We start from the raw sequence: 20439 nt of genomic DNA, 5'->3' as shown, positions 1-20439 counted from the left end.
TCCTTATGTGACCAATAAAACTATTAACAGTGCGAATATCGTAATATAAAACGTACTTATTTCCGTTCAGAAATATAATTAGTAAAATTGCTAAGTTAAAGTAAAAAACCAGTGCATAAAAATACAAAATATGTATAATCCCGAATTTATATATTATATATTAAAATATAAAAATTTAGCTTGCTATTAATATAGAACATGCGAGTTTCACTGACATTAAGAATAAAAATTAGTATAATAAAAATAATGTTAAACTTCTTTTTGTCATTTACTGTGTGTATCAATTTATATTATTTAATAACAAAACTTTAACTCAATTAAATAAATACCGATGAGATAGAATTTATGTGTGTAGTTATTAAACTTTAGTTGCTTAAACTCAATTTATCCTAATTAGTATCTGGCCTGGCAAGTGGCAACATTTTCAAAATTATTTCTTCTGTACATCATTCAGATTTCAGACTTGTCTGGTACAAGTAAATTTCTATAAACTATTATAAAATCTCTCCATAGTTAAAATAAAGTGAATTAAAGTTTGTGACAAAGAGTCTATTACTAAAAAGTGTTAAGTCCCTTAAGGTTACACCTATTACCATATATGTCTTACTGCAGTTCCCAACTTTCCCGTTACCTGCATTAAATCAATATTTTCTTCTGCCACGTTCATACGGCATTTATTTTACCGTGTTTACGTTTAAACATGTATTAAAGCTTCAGTTTCGTTTACACCTATAAGGTAAGTTTGTTGTGATTATTATGAGTCATAATTATTCAAATGATCTCAGAGTTTGTCAAGTTGTATAAGTGTCAACCCGCTTGAAAAATCAATAGTTACTCGCCGCATCGAACTTTCAACTTAGAGCAACAAGTGGTATCTATTTGATCCCGAATTGCTTAATAAAAACATATTCGATACGGATTAATCACGAAAAACGATACTTAATAAAGTGTGTAAGTTAGTTCTAACAAAATGTATGAATTGAATTGTTAAAAAATCTAATAAAAATCCTTAAGTGCATTTTAAAAAGATATGGTGTTACATGATAAAAGGCCCTTCGATTTAGTCAACACTAAATGGATAAACCAAATAATGTATTTAACTGTAACAATACTTTAATAATCACACTTTGATTAAACAATCACTTTTTATGTAAAACAATAGCAACCAAGAATAAGATATTAAGCTAAGATCTTAGTAACTTGAAGTAATTTTAATACCAAACTTGACATTGTCTATTTTAAATTTCACTTCAGTTCCACTTTATTGATTTTATTATAACATTTACATAATCTATCTAATATGCTATTCACACAGATGTGTTGTAAAAAATATTTCAAAATCAATTCTTGGAAATTAAAGTAAAGTACTTATTATAACTTCACAAAATTATTAATACTTTTTGTGTTATTTAATAGAATCAACAATGTCCAGTATGTCGGACCGTAAAGCAGAGTTGGAGCGTAAAAAGGCTAAGCTTCAAGCTCTTCGTGAAGAGAAAGACCGTCGCCGCAGAGAAAAGGAACAAAAAGATGCTGAAGAAGCTTTGGTAATAATTACAATTTCTTGTAATATGAATATTTGATAACAATATTTATTATTCTATTATCCAATGCTTAAAATGTGCTTATACATTCTTCAGCAACGTGCATCAACGGCATCAAGCCTGGACAGTCGCCGAGATCTGGATGAGATGTTATCATCGCTGGGAGTAGCACCAGTCAAAGATGTACTCTCATCTTTGTCGTCAATGACGTCTCTTACTCCACCACAGACTGCATCACCAGATGCCAGCCTTCCACACACAGACAAATCTAGCCTACCTCCACATGGGTATTTATAGTCTTCTTTCTTCCTTTCAGCTTGTAATAAATTTCATGGCAATGTATATGGTTTTACAACAATCCAAGAAAGCACTCAGTGCCCCTGTTGCCAAACATACAACTGTAAAAGAACACTTGCGTATAAAAATATTACATAATTTGTTTGTGAGTTCATGATAGACAACACACCTACCTAGTTCCTATGTGATATAAAAACCCACCAATTTTCTTACACCAAGTCAAGCTATTTTCATTTCAGAACTGATGGTAGTGTTTAATTTGATAACTAATAACTAAGTGGCCTGCTTCTATATTGAAAAAATGAATTTGGTTTGATTTGAGACAATGAAGCTGATTGTTTTTGAATGATCATTTTTACCTACTAATTTTATGAATTAATTATTCTCACAAATCATCTTTAATTATATTTAACTATAATAAATGGTTTGAATATAGTGATAGTTCACTATGAAATTATTTTGAGTTCAAATGTATGTTTTTAGAGGTTTAAAGAAGCCACCACAGTTGCAAGTTGTCTCTGTACAATCAACAGACATTCCTCCGAAAGAAAATGTCACATATGCGAAGCAAACGCAGACCACCGCCTCAGGCGTTACAGAGTTGCGTGATGGTAAGTCATTCAATTTTTATTTCCCTTTCCTTACTGTTTTGGTTTTTATTATTAACAATTTTTATAATAATAATAATAATAACAATGATTTAATTTTTTTTTAATTGTTCTAAATATTTCAAATAAGTAATTTTGAAATGATGATGAAATAATACTGAATTGTATTTGTTAACTTTAAATATTATTTTGGTTTTAAATATGCAATTCAGATACCTTATTTATTTTTATTTAATGATTCAAAATTCAAATTATTTTTTTTACCAAATTCTCAAATAATATTTATTTTAGAATTATTTGAGTGTTTGTATCATAAAATATTAATATATTAATGAATTTAACTGTGATGTCTGGGTGATGGTTTTAACAAGGTCATTTGCAAATATTGGATTACTGTGACTAACACTAAAAAAAAATAGTTTAAATTCATCAATGACGCGTTATTTTTTTTAGTTGTTCCATGGCATAATAATTGTATACATGTACCTTAGCTTTAGTTATTTCATAATCTGTGGAATATGTCTCCCTCATATGTATATTTGCAAATGAAACCATTTTTGTGTTAACCAACGACATCTTTAGTTACAAGAACAGTATTTACTTTTCACGCGTACTTTTTGTTCTAGCCTTGACGGTAGTCTGAATTTATTTCGTAATAAATAGATTTATTATTTCGCATTAGTAACAGTTAACGCATACATATACACATACCTAACGATAGTGACTAGAGAATTATTAGAATAGAAGTAAGTTGCAATATTTCAACTTGTTATTAGTACTTCATGATTAGTTATAAATTCGGACTACGAACTTTCACGCAAAATTTTGTTTTCTTTGGCTTAATGTATGTTCTGGAAGCGCCAACTGTTTCTTTTTTTTTTTATTGTAGGTCAATCATTTATGTTACTGTGATATGATATTTAAGTAATCATTTTGAATTTGGAAAAAAACGTCCTTAAAATGTTTGTATACCTTTTATTTTAAATTATTGATATTTATTAATGCAGTCAAATACCTATTTAAAAAAAACAGCAATATAAATGTTAACATGAAAAAGGACAAGCCTGAAAGGCGCATATAAACTTACTTAAGGGTAAGTTTGTTTTTTTTTTTTTTATAATTCTTAATTCAATTTTTTATCCTTGCCATTTAATTAAAAATAAAATCACAATATATAAAAAAAAGGTTTGGTTAAGGTAAAATTTTGTTGATCGTTCAAAAATTGCGTCGTTCAAAAAAATTACAATCGTAAATATAATAATTTATTAATAATAAAGAAGCAAAAGTAAATACTGTATGAGTTAGGTGCAATGTTTGTGTTTGTGCTACCATAAAAAAGGCTGCTCTTCCAATGCATCACCGCTTGCAGGATACATGGAGGACTGGTGGCGGCCACGGAAAGGTAATTACGACTTTATTAACATTAACGCGGGGCTTGGTAACGTTATACAATACTACATATATAGAAATTGATACTTCAAAAGCAAAAAGTAAGAAAATTTATTTTTTATAAGTCTATGCTATATGAAATTTATGACGATATAGTTATCATTATGATTTCAAAACGATTTTGTCAATACTACAGAGTTAATTAATTTCGATACTTCCTCTTCTCTTAACGTACGCATATTTTTTGTCTATGGTAGATTATTGAAAGTTAATAACGAATATTATTGAAATTCATTTATATAAATAAAATAGTTAGAAAAAAAATAAAATTTATTTCGTTACATCAAGCCCTGTTCCTTTTACTCATCAATATTTTTTTAATAAGGAATAATCATGAATGGCCATTGACTGCCTACTTATAATGTGTTTTAAAAAAAAGTTATTTTTAATACATATACAATTTAACGGTCATTGATGATTACACATTATGTGTTTGTTTGTTACAATTGATTTAATTCGATCCACATTTAATGCATGAAAGTGATAATCTCTGGGAGTCCATGTTTGGGGGCCATCCATAAATAGGCGCGCAAAAAAAGAAATGAAAGGAGCGAAGACCTATACTGATATTTTTTATCTGCTTTTTTTTTATAATCTGGGCTCGATGTATTAAAATTTGTGAAAATTTAGTGGAAAATTAAATAAAGGCGTTAAGGAAAATGGCGAAGCGTGATGATGGATACAGAGTATTGAATAAGTGTGTAAATTTCGCGGCGTGTATTTATGGATGACCCCTTATAATTAAATGTTTAAAAAAATAAATCGCATGACATTTTTTGTACTGGACCAACAAACGCATGCTTTTATAACAATATTAATTGAAAAAAGCACTTTGTATATCATTTTATTGTTTAATTATAAATAAATTCCCAGTATCAATATGAAAAAAAAAAAAACTGATAAACGAATATCATAAGCAGCCCGTAATTGTCCCACTGCTGGGATAAAGGCCTCCTCTCCCTTTGAGGAGAAGGTTTGGAGCATATTCCACCACGCTGCTCCAATGCGGGTTGGCGGAAACGCGTACATATTAAACGAATATCGTGGAACTTTATTCAGTTTTGATGGTATAATTTAAACTAACATTTAAAAATTAAGAACCATGAATAAATTAGTAGTAACGAATCAAGTTCCAATATAATATATCTATACAATATGTGAAAAACAATATTATCCATTATAATATATAATTTATATAGAGTGTGTATATTTAAACTGACGGAATATTTTCATTTTTTGTCCTTATATAGCGCACGCAACTGACTACTACGGTAAGTCATTATTCCCCCTGATCGCTTCCTATCATTCTCCTAACATTACCTCTCTGTTATGTCGGTTAAATAACATGGTGTCGGTTGTACTGTCGGTAGGACATCTATTATTCTGTATATATAGAGTATCCTCTTTCACGCTTCTAGAATTTTTCACTAACATTTCATAGATACGGTTGAGCCAGATTACTCGATATGTTGAGCCAGAATTAGTATTCAGCTTTCAATTGTTATATCTATCTAGAAATCTGGTACATAATCTACGTATAGTGGTCAAGCAACGCTCGGGACTAATGCATCGCCGTATGATGTGGTACATTCCATTACCAAAAATTATATGATTAAAAAAATATAAAAATAATGTGGCCTTCCAGAGTTCTCCACGTGGTCAAAAAAACCACTAAAGAGGCCGCAAATATTTATTAGTTCAGAAATATAATGATCTATAAATGTAATATGTGTATCGATTATGGTGGTGGTATGGGGATCGCCATATCATCTCACGCCCACTTAACCTTTCGATTCCACTAACAAACACTGCACAGGTCTTAACACAAACGACTCATTTAATTTAACTCTAGGACTGGAAATTTTGACTAATACTTTGAATTGGACCTAGTCCTACAAACAAAATTACAAATACTTTAAAACCAATTTGCAATCATTTTATAGTCCACTAACTAGCACTAAATATTTAAATGTTAATAAATCACCAATATTTAAAAAGAAAATTAATGGACGTTTTTTATAAGCTAAATATTTTTTTTGTGTTAAGATTTTTTCTAATGTTTTTAATAAAATGTCATCAGCGTTTGTAGCGCCATGTCCATTTTTAATTTAAAAAAAAAACATGAATTCCCCGAAGACAGTTTTACAGTTAAATCAAATGTTGTCGCGTTTCATTATGTATAATATCAGACACAAATCGCTAATATGTGTATAAAGTTTAATTTATAATTTATAATGGTCGATAAATACTGACATTGTTTTTTTTGTTTCCTCCCCTTTTCAAGACGAGTACAATCTAAACCCGGGTTTAGAGTGGGAGGACGAGTTCACAGGTAGGTTTCAAATCTGGATCATAAGAATCATTGAACTAAACTTGCCCTTGGTAGAAGCCTGTGCCACTGTCACTTAGCATGTTTGTTCCTTATTTATATATTTCATATATGTAACGCTATCTATCAATATAGTATGCTAACAAAACATTTAACATAGCACATTCTTAACGATCGAATCGTATTGTTGACCCATACAGATTTTTATTTTTTTTATACGTATATATTTCTCGGTAAATTGAATGCAATTATTACAATATACAATATGTAAACAAAAGTATGTTTATATTATTTTTTGTTTTCATTTTGTACTTTAGCGACAATTAGCAGATCACGCTTAATCGATCTGTATGGGTTAACATTATAGTACAATTTCGATATTATAATCTGTCTGTAGTTTTTTTTATAATTATTATTTTATGAAAATATTTTTTATCTACTGTAAGATATGCTAAATATAAATGTCGGCCTTGTTTCTTTTGTCAATAAAAAAAATAAAATAATATGCATGTGACAGAAAATTTTGTATGCATGACCACGAGTCATCATATCATTTATTTTCGTATATATTTTATAAAATTCATCTCTCTAGTGGAGAGCTCGGGAAGTTTGAATATTTTGCATAACGTGATTTTATTTAGAGCTTTCTGTCACTCACGTTTTAAAGCTTACTGTAAGTGTGTTTGCCTTGTAGCTGCATTTGATTCGGGTTTTTTTTTTATCGAATCACGAACGTTTATAATTCAAAGCATTTGTTTTAAAGAATATATAAGAGGAACTTGCAATAAGTAAATAGATACAGTAAATATTTATGTTTGCAACTGCCATAGACTAAGAATGCCAAAAATTAATGCAAGCAACTAAAAATTTATAAAAAACTATATAATTTATTTACTGTAACTATAGAGCATTAATATTCTTTTATTTCACGTCACGTTTGAAATATATTTTATGAAAATACATGCACAATGTCTTTGGCGAACCGCAATGAAACATGCTTGCACTAATTAAAAGCTAAAGATAAATAAATCTAGCCATTCATAATATCATAATAGTTTTACGTTTACACACCAAAAAATATATATTTAATAATCATAAGTATAAAAAAGTAAGACGTATATAAGTAGATGTTTACTACTAGTCAAAAAAAAAAATACATAAATTGTTTATGGCTTGATTTATTGCATTCATATTATCAATGGGACACTAATGAATATCTTTTATCGCGATAGGAAGTTCCAGAGTAGTATTTCATTGAATCATCTACTTCGTGAGGTTCATTATTGCTTAAGTTAAAGCTAATAAAATGTGTAAGATATAAAAAAAAATATCTCCAAATCCATTTTTTTTTATAATTTATATTTCTTTTCTATTATTCTTTTAATGATTTTAACGATTTTTTTATTCTTACATATTTTAATTTCTCATACACTAAGCGTAGTCCATCTTAACCCTTTTCGCTAGTAGTTCAATAGGTAGTTGCAATTTACACGTACTTCCTTTCATACACGAGTCACGTAATTTTTTTATGAAGTCGTTTTATACTATTGATGATATTTCTTTTTTGTCGTAACGTTCAGTGCATAACTCCTTAACTTAATACATATTGATAAAAAATGACTTCATGGAATTAAAGAAAGAGTACGACTGACTTTTTATCATGAGAGTTAAAATTAAAAAAAAAAAATAGTTATTTTTCAAAAAGTTATAGTCAATACATTATAAAAGAGAGAACTAAAGTCAGTCGTAGCCACGTAGTCGTCACCGGCCGCCGCAAAGGGCCATTCTTATTCACCGTCCAGTGCTTACATTCGACGGGGACGGCGCTCGACAAGGTGACGACGAGGAAGCTGCCTTCCATGGAAAACTCCCGCCGGGTATCCTGCCCCACGGACTGCCCACCGTCAAGGAGGTGCAGCCCGCCGTCACCGCCGCGCCGCAGGAGAAGAAGGAGGAGGAGAAGGAGAAGAAGGGTGAGAAGGAGACACTTGAGATAACTTCTAATTTAATTTTTTATTTATACGTTAAACTAGCAAACTGTAATTGTAGTTCACATTGAAGCCCCATGCCGGGTACCTATCGAGCACGGGATAAAAGACGACAAGACAATGCGTAGGAGGTATCGATGATACAAGCGTTAAATCGTAGCTCACGCAGAGTCTCGGTTGCAGTGCGCGAGCTGAGCAACGACGAGAAGCAGACGATAATGCTGTCGGCGGAGTTCCAGAAGTTCATCAGCCGCGCGGGGCGCGTGATCGAGCGCGCGCTGGCCGAGAGCGTGGACATCTACACGGACTACACGGGCGGCGGCGACGGCGAGAGCGCGCAGGACGACCGCTCCGACGCGCGCCTGGCGCTCGTGCGCACCTTCGCCGACGAGCGCTGGTCGCGCGGCCGCTGCGTCACGTGCGTGGACTGGTCGGCCGCGCACCCCGAGCTCATGCTGGCCTCCTACCACAACAGCGACGACGCGCCGCACGACCCCGACGGCGTGTGCCTCGTGTGGAACACCAAGTTCAAGAAGACCACGCCCGAGGACATCTTCCACTGCCAGTCGCCCGTCATGAGCGCCACCTTCGCGAGGTCAGCGGCACGTTCCCCCTCTCGCTCTCTCGCTCTCTCTGCTTCTCGGTTGAATGTCGTTTAAAGCTTGGCTCTCGTGTAGATTCCATCCGAATCTGATCCTGGGCGGCACGTACTCGGGACAGATCGTGCTGTGGGACAACCGCGTGCAGAAGCGAACGCCCATCCAGCGCACGCCGCTCTCGTCGCTCGCGCACACCGTGAGTGATCGCTGAATAGTTTTTCCTCCAATATAAATAATTATAATGGTCTTCACCATTCAGTATTCCATCATTGTTATTATACTGATTTTTGTAATTGTAAAATATATGAAACAGATTTTTCAGAATTCTACAAATTGTTTTTTTGTTTGTTCATACAGCACCCAGTCTACTGTCTATCCGTGGTAGGCAGTCAGAACGCTCACAACCTGATCTCGGTGTCGACGGACGGTCGCATGTGCTCGTGGTCGCTGGACATGCTGTCGCAGCCGCAGGAGACGCTGGAGCTGCAACACCGCCAGAGCAAGGCCGTGGCCGTCACGTGCATGGACTTCCCGCACGCCGACGTCAACAACTTCGTGCTGGGCAGCGAGGACGGAAACATCTACACCGGTGAGCGGCCCAATTCCCACTCAGTAGTAGGGCTTTGACTCGGTGGTAAGGCTTTGCGCAAGCGTGTCTGGGTAGGTACCACCCACTCGTCATATATTCTATAAGTCAGGTTGCAGGAACTGCGCCAGCCTCACTACCCGGGTTGGTAGCGCATTAGTGATGTAAGATCTCTTACTTTATCTTTCAAACACCGACATTTTGAAGGTTTTGAAATAAAAATTCAATAAATAACTGATGCACTCACGGTAGATTGACTCGACAGCTACAAGTGTCGGTCGATTCGTGTCGATGGGAGGGCCCCGGGGCTCGCAGCTGTAGGGTATGGTTAACGCGGGCGCGTGTGGGCAGGCTGCCGGCACGGGCAGCGCGCCGGCGTGTCGGACAGCGTGGAGGCGCACGCGGGCGCCGTGACGGCCGTGTCGTGCCACGCCGCGCCCGCCGCGCTCGACCTGGCGCACCTCTACCTGTCCGCCTCCGTCGACTGGAGCGTCAAGCTCTGGAGCACCAAGGTTCGTGATGTCGGGTTCGCGACACCGGTCCGTCCACTCGACGATACTATTATTCACACACACACGGCCAGCATTCCGCCATTTGTATTTTTCAAATTCTCGTCACATATCCCCTACGCCAAAAAGTTAAGACGGCGCCTCGACTCCACTCGAGGTCAATCCTATAGATACTCTGATTGATCGGAACTTAAGATGCAATATTATAATGGTAACTTCGAATGAAGTAGTAGGATTTTACACGATAATAGGTGTCATAATACAATTTAAGAATGCAGTGTACAGCGTAAACGATAAGCTGCATTCCGTGAGTTTTCCGCGCGGCAGGAGAACAAGGCGCTGTACTCGTTCGAGGACAGCGGCGACTACGTGGCCGACGTGCGCTGGTCGCCCGCGCACCCCGCGCTGTTCGCCGCCGTGGACGCGGCCGGCCGCCTCGACCTGTGGAACCTCAACCGCGACACCGAGGTGCTTGCTTGCCTATTATTACCACGCATACTTCTACGACCACTGACGTCTGTCGTGTAGTACCTTAAAATGTATGTATATGGCATCACATGTATACCTATGCTACGACGTAACGGACCGCGTGTGGCAGGTGCCGATCGCGTCGGTGACTTCGGAGGGCGGAGCCGCCTTTAACCGCGTCTCGTGGAGCCCGAGCGGCCAGCACGTCACCGCCGGGGACGACGCCGGCAAGATATGGGTCTACGAGCTGGCAGAGGTGAGCCCATTTGCCCTTTCTTAGATTTCACCAATTTTGCTAATAGTAATTACTTTTATGTGTATTTTCACTTCATCATTCGCGGTTCGCAGAGCGTAGCGCAGCCGCGCCACGACGAGTGGAGCAAGTTCGTGTACACGCTGCAGGAGCTGCGCAACAACCAGGCCGACGAGGAGACGGACCGGCTCAGCCTCGCCAGCGGGCCGCCCTCGCTCACCAGCCTCACGTCCATGGCCAGCAACCCGCTCAGGTGACGCGACGCGATTTACTCAAATCTGCACGCAGCCGTATCAACACGCCGACGAATTTCTCGTCATTATATCTTAGATCCAGTCTAATCAGGATAATTTCAAAACAGATAAAAACTTAATCTATTATGAAAACTGGCGACTGGTTAGATTAAAATATTATTGATCTTAGATTTTATTGTTATTTCTTTTAGTAATTATATTGTTAATGAGAACAGTATGTAGTACTTTGGCTAGTCTATAATCTATCTGGTTTCCCATTCTTTTAATGCTAATATACATTTAAAACAATTACAAATCGAATTATATTTACGATGATTGCTTCTCAATCGATCTACCATATTATTTGGTTACCTGCTTTGTAGGTAATAATTATTTTAAAATATTAAAATTTTTAAAAACCTAACCGTTTAAAATGTTAATTGTTACTTTGATTGACTATTGTTAGGATGAAAAAAAAAATACTACAATAATAGTATTTAATATTTCTTGATTTCCATCTCTTACAGATAACTGATGCATTGGGATATTCGCTGCGGATGGAAATTGTAGGTTTATGGAAAGGCTGGGCTTACGTCATGACTGAAGGAAACTGTGGTGCATAGAGATTACGATTAGTTCTTAAATGTTTCATACCCAATGTATGGATGATGAGTTGGTTCACTAAGTTTCCTGGTGTCGAGTTTATGAAGAGTAAGTTGACTCCTGTAGATTCTGGTCACGGTTTTTCCGCTGCGGATTTATCGTCGATATTATCGGCACAATGATGTTAATAAAAATAAGCAAGAAAGTATGATTTATACAAAAAAATAAGCACAATATTCGTTGCACTCGTAACTGATATAAAGACATCAGAAATATTTACTCCAATAAAATGTAATGTGTGCGATTTGTTTCCTAATAATTATATCAATGTTTAAATAACATAGATGTAGCAAATGTTGAAAATTATAACGGCTACTATACTATAACCTGAATTATTGCCTTATTTGCAGTAATAACTTTGTTGTTAGTGTTAGATCCAATTGCATACTTGATATTCCTAAATAAAAAATATTTTAGAGTTCTTGTAAATAAATTGTTCTTCATAAATGAGCCACCAATTGCAGCTACTTGTGACTGTTGCATACCACTTTTTTAATACCATCATATCTTTCTACTGTTAGAGTTTTGTGCAGCAAGGTCAATACCTTGCTGCACAAAACTCTCAACTCAGTATGGAATAAATATAAAAAATGATGTAAGCTGGTTTGTAAATGTCGCTTAATATTGGACTGTGCTCAGTGGGCTCCTTTGGGCAGAACCTAAATTTATATAATCTATAGTAAATACTTTTATCTATTTGAAAAAAAACCATAGACAATTTAGAAATAAACAATATTCATAACACACAACATGGAATACCGTAAATAAATCAGAATGAAAATGGGTTACTATGATGACTTACATATTATTCACATATTTTATAAAATACACTGAGTGGCAACAATATGTCTTCATCTGAATGTCTTTATTTAATGCAGCTTTGTATCAACAATTATGCAAAATATTGAAATTATTAAATAAAGTTGTTAGAATAGTATAAAGATGTAATTATTGTTACTTTTGCATGAATAACTCTTTATCTTTAGTATTAAACAAATTATATTTATTAAAGACTATTCTTTAACAAGTTGTTTAAGCTTTTATTCATAAGTACCTATGCATTGTAATAAAAATATGAATAAATAACATTGCTTTAAACATTAATTTTTGATTATTATATTATGTTGAATGTCCTCATAATTTCGTAATTTTTAGTCAAGTTCATTATTCATTACTTGTCTACTTTAATGTGGGTTGGGAAGTAAGCAATGGTAAATTTAATACATGCCAATCCTCCTGCAAATTTAGCACAAAATGTCAGTAGTTCTTCCATGGTATTTAATTAAGAACCATATTTTATTGAGTCTAAAGAATCATCTTAATGTATATATCGAACTTATTCCATTTGTCCACTCACCCACATTTGTGAATGGGTTGAGGGAATTTAATCCACCTTAGAATGTATAAACAGAATACTCCAAATATTCTATTTAAATGTTAAGTAATGAAATATTTGTATATTGATGATGCCAAGATATTGTAATGAGAATACATATCTTTTTAATAATTTACTAACAATAAACATTTACACTAACAATTATTGTGGGCAGAATGGTATTACAATCTTGCCTTTTGATAAATTGACTTCGTCCCAACATATGCAGTGTAAGCTTTTCCTGTCCATGATGTCTGTGTATAGTTTACCATCTAAATGGTCCATTTCGTGTTGGGCTATTCTTGCTGGCCAACCTTTAAACACATGCAATATTTCTTCTCCATCTGCATTATATCCTACAAAATTAGATAACAGACATTATTAGCCCATGGCTTTATAAATTAGAAAGAAAATTTCTATTTATGATATATTTATATTACATTAATAAAAATATTTATTTACCTTTAACTTGGACTTCATTATATCTTGCAACATCTGCTGAAAATGATCTTACACTTTCACAGCCTTCACTGTGTATAATTTTATTATAATCGACTACTTTTAGTTTAGGGTTCACGAAAACCTAGAAGCAGTCAAAAATTAAACTTCTAATCTAATTTATTGTTCAAATAATAAATAATTAACTATCTACTCACTCACAGTAAGAGGTACTACTGACATATTCTTCAGTTTTATCGTTTCTGCGGGGATTTTCGCTATCTGCGTCGCGGTCAGTCTCATAACGAATATTCTTAAATTTACTCCTATCTGGGGCGCAGCCATTCCTATACTACCATATTTATCGAGCACATATTTTAAATTTTGTATTACTTTTTGTATTTCATCAGTTTTAATTTTGTCTACCGGTACTGGTTCTGAGACTTTACGTAATATCGGATCACCGATTTGAACAACATGTTCGTAAGGAGGTAAGGAACGACCCCAACCGGGAGCTAACTTGGCATACCAATTTATTGTTTTTCTTAAAAAACCCATTTCATTATAGGAAGTAACAATACTATAAATATGATGTATACAAATTACAACATCACTTATGAGATATAATAGAAAATAAATATAAAAATTCCGATATTTACAACTGAATTGTCAAAATACGAATGACATTATCTATTAAACTTATCTGATCCTTCTTTAATGCAAAGATTACACCATACAGCCTAGTTTTTGGTATTTTTAAAGTTAAATTAGGTATTACAATAAATTACGTTATGCTGGCACTTTAAATTTTGAGCTTCCCTTTTTTATTTATTTTTATGTATGTTACTTTTTTCATTATCACCATTTTTGTGTTTCAAACTACTAACGGTCCCTTTACTTGATAGTTGCTGCTAACACAGCTTCGGTTACGTTCCGGTAGCAAATTCTGTTTAATTATTGGCTAATGCTAATTAGCCTGGTTCATTCCCCTTGATAAAGTTTTGTAAAATTAAAAAAAAAATACTAATATAATTTATCAAATATTAATTAGTATATTTAATCATGCTCTACTTAACTTAAATGTAATTGATGTTCTAAATACATTTGAATAATTTATCATATACTAGTTCCCGCCGACAGCTTGAAGCTTCACCTGTGGGATAAAAAGTAAGCTATGTGCTGTTTCGGACTAAAATCTATCTCTGTGCCAAATTTCTTTTAGATACGTTCAGCCATTTTGACTTGAATGAGTTACAAACATCCATAAAACATGGATAGATATCTAAGCTTTTATAACATTTTAATAATAAAAATTAGCATTGGTCCATAAATTAACTTTAATCATTGAAATTTGTTATTAATTATGTGAATTTTCATATAAAATAATATGTGAATATGTGCTTTTAAAACTGACTAAAAGCTAGATTACCAGATAATAAATATATTATGTTTTTTTAGATATGTAAATGACTTCTAAAGTTAGTTTCCGCGTAATAAAAAAAATATTGATATTGTGTTTAGTAATCTAATTCATACGATAAACTTTAATTTTTGTAACTTTTTGTGATCAAAGAGAATGGAAAAACTACTTAAACGTTTTGTTGTTATTATAGAGTGCAACTGACAACCTTGAAAAAGTTGATTGAAAATTAAGATCGTTCAACTTCAAATTTTTAGTCAATTTCTGTATAAAAAAAAAACAACAGACGATAGATAAGATAACAAAATTATTAATTTCTTGTTCCAATTGGTACTTGTTCGTAATACCTTTTATCACTGAAATTATCAATTACTACGGTAAATAATATAAAAGATTATTTCATTTTCAATTGTTGGCTTATTGACAAATACTATTCTATTGTTGAGTTTTAAAGTTGTACAACTCATGAATATTAATTGTTGTTAAATATATAGTCAAGTCTTAAGTTCAAAGTAAGTAATTATTATATAATCACATATTTACAGAGACTAACATTTAAAATGTGTTGTGGGTTTCAATTTTTTCGCCTTTAACTTAGTTTTGTAGGTAACTTTGTTATTATATCAATATTTGCGCTACCTATGTGGAATATTTAAAAAAAAACAACCTTTAACAACTTAAAGTATTTCATATTATAAGTTTGCTATTCCACTTTCCTCTTTTCAGATGTTTAAATTAAGAATATTACCGCAAACCGCATCTCTTATAAAACGAACTATGTCGAGTCAAGAAGCAGATGTTTTATTTGAAACAATTAACAATGCAGGTATTATTACCTTAAATAGGCCAAAAGCTCTGAATTCCTTGAACACATCCATGGTATCTAAGTTACTTCCACAGTTACGTGAATGGGAGAACAGTAAAAATTTAGTAATAATTAAAGGTGCTGGGGATAAAGCATTCTGTGCTGGCGGTGACGTGAAGCTAGCAATTGATAGGGTAGAAGGTCCAAAATTCTTCCACACTGAGTATAATGTAAATTATCTTATCGGGAAATATAAAATTCCATACATAGCAATTATTAATGGAATCACCATGGGCGGTGGACTTGGAATGTCTGTTCATGGGAGGTATAGAGTCGCTACTGAGAAAACGATGATTGCAATGCCTGAGACTAAGATAGGACTGTTTCCGGACGTTGGTGGTTCTTACTTCCTTCCAAGACTGCAAGTTAATTTAGGATTGTACCTGGGTTTGACTGGAGATAGGTTAAAAGGCAAAGACGTTGTAAAAGCAGGTATAGCAACTCACTTTGTATCTAGCAAACGATTGTATGAATTAGAAAAGCTTTTGCTAAGATGCACCAGTGAAATGGAAATACATTCTTTACTTAACAAGTTCAATGAACCGCCTGAAGAGTTTTCACTAGCTCCGAACATCAAACACATTAACTACTGTTTTGCTGCTTCTACTGTCGAAGAGATCATTGAGAGACTTGAAAAAGTTCAAAATGAATGGTCTGTTAAGACCATAAAGGTCAGTTATATTTTAAATTTTTTTAACTATTAACTTTAACTTTTAGTAGTCAAAATATTAAAGGCGTGAGTTGAAATGCACCTCTGGTTGATAGCTTTGTTAATGTTTGACATTTAAATTTGGATTACAAATATATAGAACTACTTACTGATCCTATCCTATGGATTTGTAACTATCACTAGAAGTTCTAAACAAATCCATAATCACCTATTATAAAAATAAAATATTGATGAAAACTAAAATATCTCTGTAAATGTTAGTGTTGAGCTTTTCTTTCTGAACTTTTGATAGGAAAGTTTAGAACTTAGTGTCCAACAAGCAGCATCACAGAAGTATGGTGGATTTTCATTGATCACATAGATTTCCTTAAAATTTTCTCCTTTACCACTCAGCAAAATATAACTTATAAATAAATTCAGCCCATGAAAACCAGTGGTGGTCAAAGCATGAACTCTTAATTTTTTCAAACAGTGGGCCAGGAAGAACCCAATCTTCAAATCTTATTTTTTTTTTAATTAATTTTAAATAAGTTGTAGTTTAGACTTCATGTGGTTATTGTACTATATTACAGACATTACATCAAATGTGCCCTGGTTCACTTAAAATTACAATGAGAGCATTACAAAGAGGGGCACAGTTGGACCTGCCTCAATGTCTTAAAATGGAGTATCGCCTTGCTTGCCGAGCAACTGAGAACCACGACTTCCCAGAAGGTAAAAATATTTTCAATCTAATATGTGGAAATAATTTTTTTGGAAAAACTTCATATAGTAAGGTCCAAGAGTTTGATTGTACTAAATGGACTTTTGTTTAATCCATATTATGATGACTTGATTTCATGGGCACAAATATCTTAAAGAGTCTCTCTCAGAGTGTCTCAGATTTGCCCCATATTACAAGGTTTCCAAAGTTTTAATGCGTATTTATGTCTGTGTGAATTCTCATTTTATACAGTATATATTCAGCATAAAAATTATGATATTGACTACATGCAATAGATACATAATCATAAAAAAATATTCAATAAGCATATTGTTTAAAAAAATAATTATCATATAATAGCAATCATATGTTAATGCTATTTAATTTGTTACAAAAATTAATTTTCTTGTTTGTTCAGCGTTCTTATGTGATAAAGATAAAAAACAAGGTCATATCAAATTCTGTTTATGTACACAATATATTTGGAGAATAAAACCATGTAGCTATTAACAGTTACTACAGATGTAGAAACACATTTGTAGTAAATGTTAATAATATATAATTTTTTTAAATATACCTATACTAATATATAATGAGGTATATTATGTATTTATTTATATCAGAAAGGTTAGTATGTTTCCGAAAAGAATTTTAATAGTTATATTAAAATTTAATTAGCTGTGCTTCACACTTAAACTGCATCTAATTTCGACAATTATGATATATGAATAAATGTGACAAGTGTGAAATGTTCATGTTCTGAATGTGAAGAATATAATACTAATGATTTTAAATCTTATAATTTATTTATAGGAGTCCGAGCTCTACTTGTCGACAAGGACAACAACCCCCAGTGGAAGCCAAAGACCTTAGCGGAAGTGGATGATGATTATGTTGAGAGCTACTTTAAGAAGCTCCCAGAAGATAGAGAGCTCAAATTCTTTGATGCTAAACTTTAAACTATAGATATAGTTCATAATATACTCCTGCCATATATAAAGTCAGTGATAATTACTATTTTAAAATGATGTGCTATAATGAAAAAAAAATCTAGATCTTTCAGATATTACTATTATATTGTTTTTAGCAAACTAAGAAGAAGTAAGTTATCGATTATGAAACTATATATGAAATATATGAAAATAAAATTAGGGGATTTATCAATTATGTGTACATAACGCTAAATAAAGAAGAAAAGTGCGACAAAAATATAATTTTACATTATTCGAAAAAAAAAGAGTGTGTGTAACTTAAAACCTGACCACGGCCTCTCCCCCACAACGCGAGCGAAGCCACAGGCGGAAACTAATTTTAAAATAATGTTGTTCTTCTGGTTCAACATTCAACCTCCATCGAAATGAATTCCTGGCTTTGGTTTTGGATATATTTTGTGGGTGGTCCTTAGATTAGAAGAAAAAAAATCCACTAATTAAGGTGAAAAATTTTGTTTTGCTTACGGCGCTGTTTCATTTAAGCAGTAGGTACCATCTATAAATACTAGTGAAAGTCAAAAATCAAACTATTAAAAAACAACCTGCATGTTTATTAAAAATGTAAACATGATATATACGATATCTCCTCGGCACTGTATTTAAATATGTGGGGTTTAATTTTTGCTATTATAAATAAATGTTTAAACTTGTATAAAGGATACTTATAAGTCAAAATCAGCTGGGATCTTCAGTAATGCAGGGTACGTTATATACTTAAAAGTTTAAGAGAAATAACTCGAAATAAAGATCTTTATCAGTTTAATAATGTAACATTATGTACTGAATTATATATCTATCTCAAGTGTCTTATTACTTATATGATAGTATTAAGTTGATATTGTTTTTTTATAGACATACTGTATAAATAATATTCTTAAAAATAAGTTTATATATGAAACATAACAATAAATATTTACTACAAATTGAATTTATAACTATTTTTACATGTTTTTAATAAAAAAAATTGCTATGAAATTTGAAGATGTTTTTCATTGGCTGTGTTTTTATACAAATATCAAATCATATGTGGGCATTTATTTTTGTATCTTTATAATGTACTCGTACATATTGTTTTAACAAAAATAAAACAGGCAACTAAAATAAACTAAACATTTCTTATTTTTACCTTCTCATACAACATTCAAGTATACGTTACGTAACGTTATAAGTATTTTATTAATTCAAATTGCTAAAATAAATTGCTTGATACGGCTAATTGGTACAATGAGACAGTATAAGAAAGTGGACTTAATTGTCACTGTATGAATAATACATAGAATAATGACAGCTCACTACAATATAACTGGAATACTTAGTATTACAGACATAACAGCTGAGCTCTCATAAATTATGTAGTGCTAACGTATTTATGAGACAGTTTTTTTTTGTAAATATGTTTTTATATATATATAATATTTTTGTGTTTTTTGTGTTAGTGTACGATGCACGAATTCTTGGTTGAAGTCTAAACGCAAGCCAAAAACTGAAGGTGTAATATAATGAGGCAAATTATTGAAAATTGCTTTGTGGGAGACTGGGAGCTCGTCTGGCTAGATACCACACTCATTACATATTCTACTGCCAAATACTAATATTTAGTATTGTTGTGATACAAATACAAGAGCGAGTAAGCCACTGTCAGCCACTACGCGCTCAAGGGACGTAACATCTTAGTGCAAAGTGCAAACCGGAACACTACAATACGAAGTATTACTGCTTGACAGTAGAATATTACATAATGAGCCTGTTAACTAACTAAAGGGACTTAAAACGTTGTCCATAATGGAAATCATAACGATAACATAACGTTATAATGCTATAGGTACCTCAACCGACATACCGTTCTATCTTTTGTATGTTTTACGAGTACCAGAACGATATTATCAAACAAAGATATCGTTAATATAACGATAAACACGCAACGTTGCCGAACATATTTATTTGCAAAAGCGCGCGAATCCTCGCGCTTTACCAGTTGGGATCCAATTGTTCTACTAGATAACTGTCACTGGAACTCGAGATGCGAACTGGCTACGTTGTAAAGTGTGTGGACTTTTGTAAACATTAGGAACCTGTGGCTTATTATAGATAATATAATATTACTTATAATTAGCGGGTCGTAAGTACGCTTAGTTCCAATTGGTTACAGAGACAGGTCGTAAAAAAAGAATAAAGTTAATACAAATTTTAATCTAGATGAAAGTAGTAAGACTGCGAATTGTTTACTTGCAGTATGGTAAACTTTAATTGCAAGTTCAGATCGATGCAGATATCCTATCTTTAGCACTGACCTTAACCCCTAATTGTACTTATCAATACGAACTACGCGTGAAAAAATATATACCCATGTGTTTGTTCGCGATTTTCACAAAAAATACCACGAATTACGAAGGTTTTAGTTTATAATGTAAGATCTGATGAAGATCTTCGAAGATATACTTCAATAGCTA

At 33.2% G+C, this 20439-nt stretch overlaps 3 protein-coding genes across 12 annotated transcripts; 2 read left to right on the top strand and 1 right to left on the bottom strand.

Moving 5' to 3' along the window:
* Positions 1-417: 417 nt before the first annotated feature.
* On the top strand, positions 418-12586 carry LOC125065350 (cytoplasmic dynein 1 intermediate chain). Of its 9 annotated transcripts, XM_047672902.1 has the most exons (16): positions 418-736; positions 1417-1547; positions 1641-1831; positions 2325-2452; positions 3819-3851; positions 5149-5169; positions 6183-6230; positions 8030-8200; positions 8399-8810; positions 8893-9010; positions 9172-9403; positions 9752-9912; positions 10237-10377; positions 10508-10633; positions 10726-10883; positions 11391-12586. In XM_047672902.1, exons 2-16 carry the CDS (start codon positions 1425-1427, stop codon positions 11392-11394), a joined length of 2067 nt encoding a protein of 688 aa, XP_047528858.1. In that variant the 5' UTR covers positions 418-736; positions 1417-1424; the 3' UTR covers positions 11395-12586. The 9 variants fall into 9 exon arrangements, with proteins under 9 accessions (XP_047528858.1, XP_047528859.1, XP_047528860.1 ...); XM_047672903.1 differs by lacking the exon at positions 5149-5169; XM_047672904.1 differs by lacking the exon at positions 3819-3851 and having other exon boundaries at positions 419-736.
* Positions 12587-12986: 400 nt separating this feature from the next.
* On the bottom strand, positions 12987-14122 carry LOC125065353 (peptide deformylase, mitochondrial-like). The gene is made up of 3 exons (XM_047672913.1): positions 13562-14122; positions 13364-13484; positions 12987-13257 (listed from the first exon to the last, which is right to left on the bottom strand). Exons 1-3 carry the CDS (start codon positions 13895-13897, stop codon positions 13064-13066), a joined length of 651 nt encoding a protein of 216 aa, XP_047528869.1. The 5' UTR covers positions 13898-14122; the 3' UTR covers positions 12987-13063.
* A 765-nt stretch (positions 14123-14887) lies between these two features.
* LOC125065351 (3-hydroxyisobutyryl-CoA hydrolase, mitochondrial) lies at positions 14888-19076 on the top strand. Of its 2 annotated transcripts, none has more exons than XM_047672912.1 (4): positions 14888-15136; positions 15486-16295; positions 16867-17008; positions 17811-19076. In XM_047672912.1, the coding sequence occupies exons 2-4, from the start codon at positions 15486-15488 to the stop codon at positions 17954-17956; spliced, it is 1098 nt and encodes a 365-aa protein (XP_047528868.1). In that variant the 5' UTR covers positions 14888-15136; the 3' UTR covers positions 17957-19076. The 2 variants fall into 2 exon arrangements, with proteins under 2 accessions (XP_047528868.1, XP_047528867.1); XM_047672911.1 differs by having other exon boundaries at positions 14888-15271.
* Positions 19077-20439: the final 1363 nt, after the last annotated feature.

The sequence above is a fragment of the Vanessa atalanta genome, chromosome 7 (genome assembly GCF_905147765.1).
Source record: "Vanessa atalanta chromosome 7, ilVanAtal1.2, whole genome shotgun sequence".
NCBI lineage: Eukaryota > Metazoa > Arthropoda > Insecta > Lepidoptera > Nymphalidae > Vanessa > Vanessa atalanta.
Note: the sequence above shows the minus strand (reverse complement) of the source record. Positions and strands in the feature narration are given on the sequence as shown.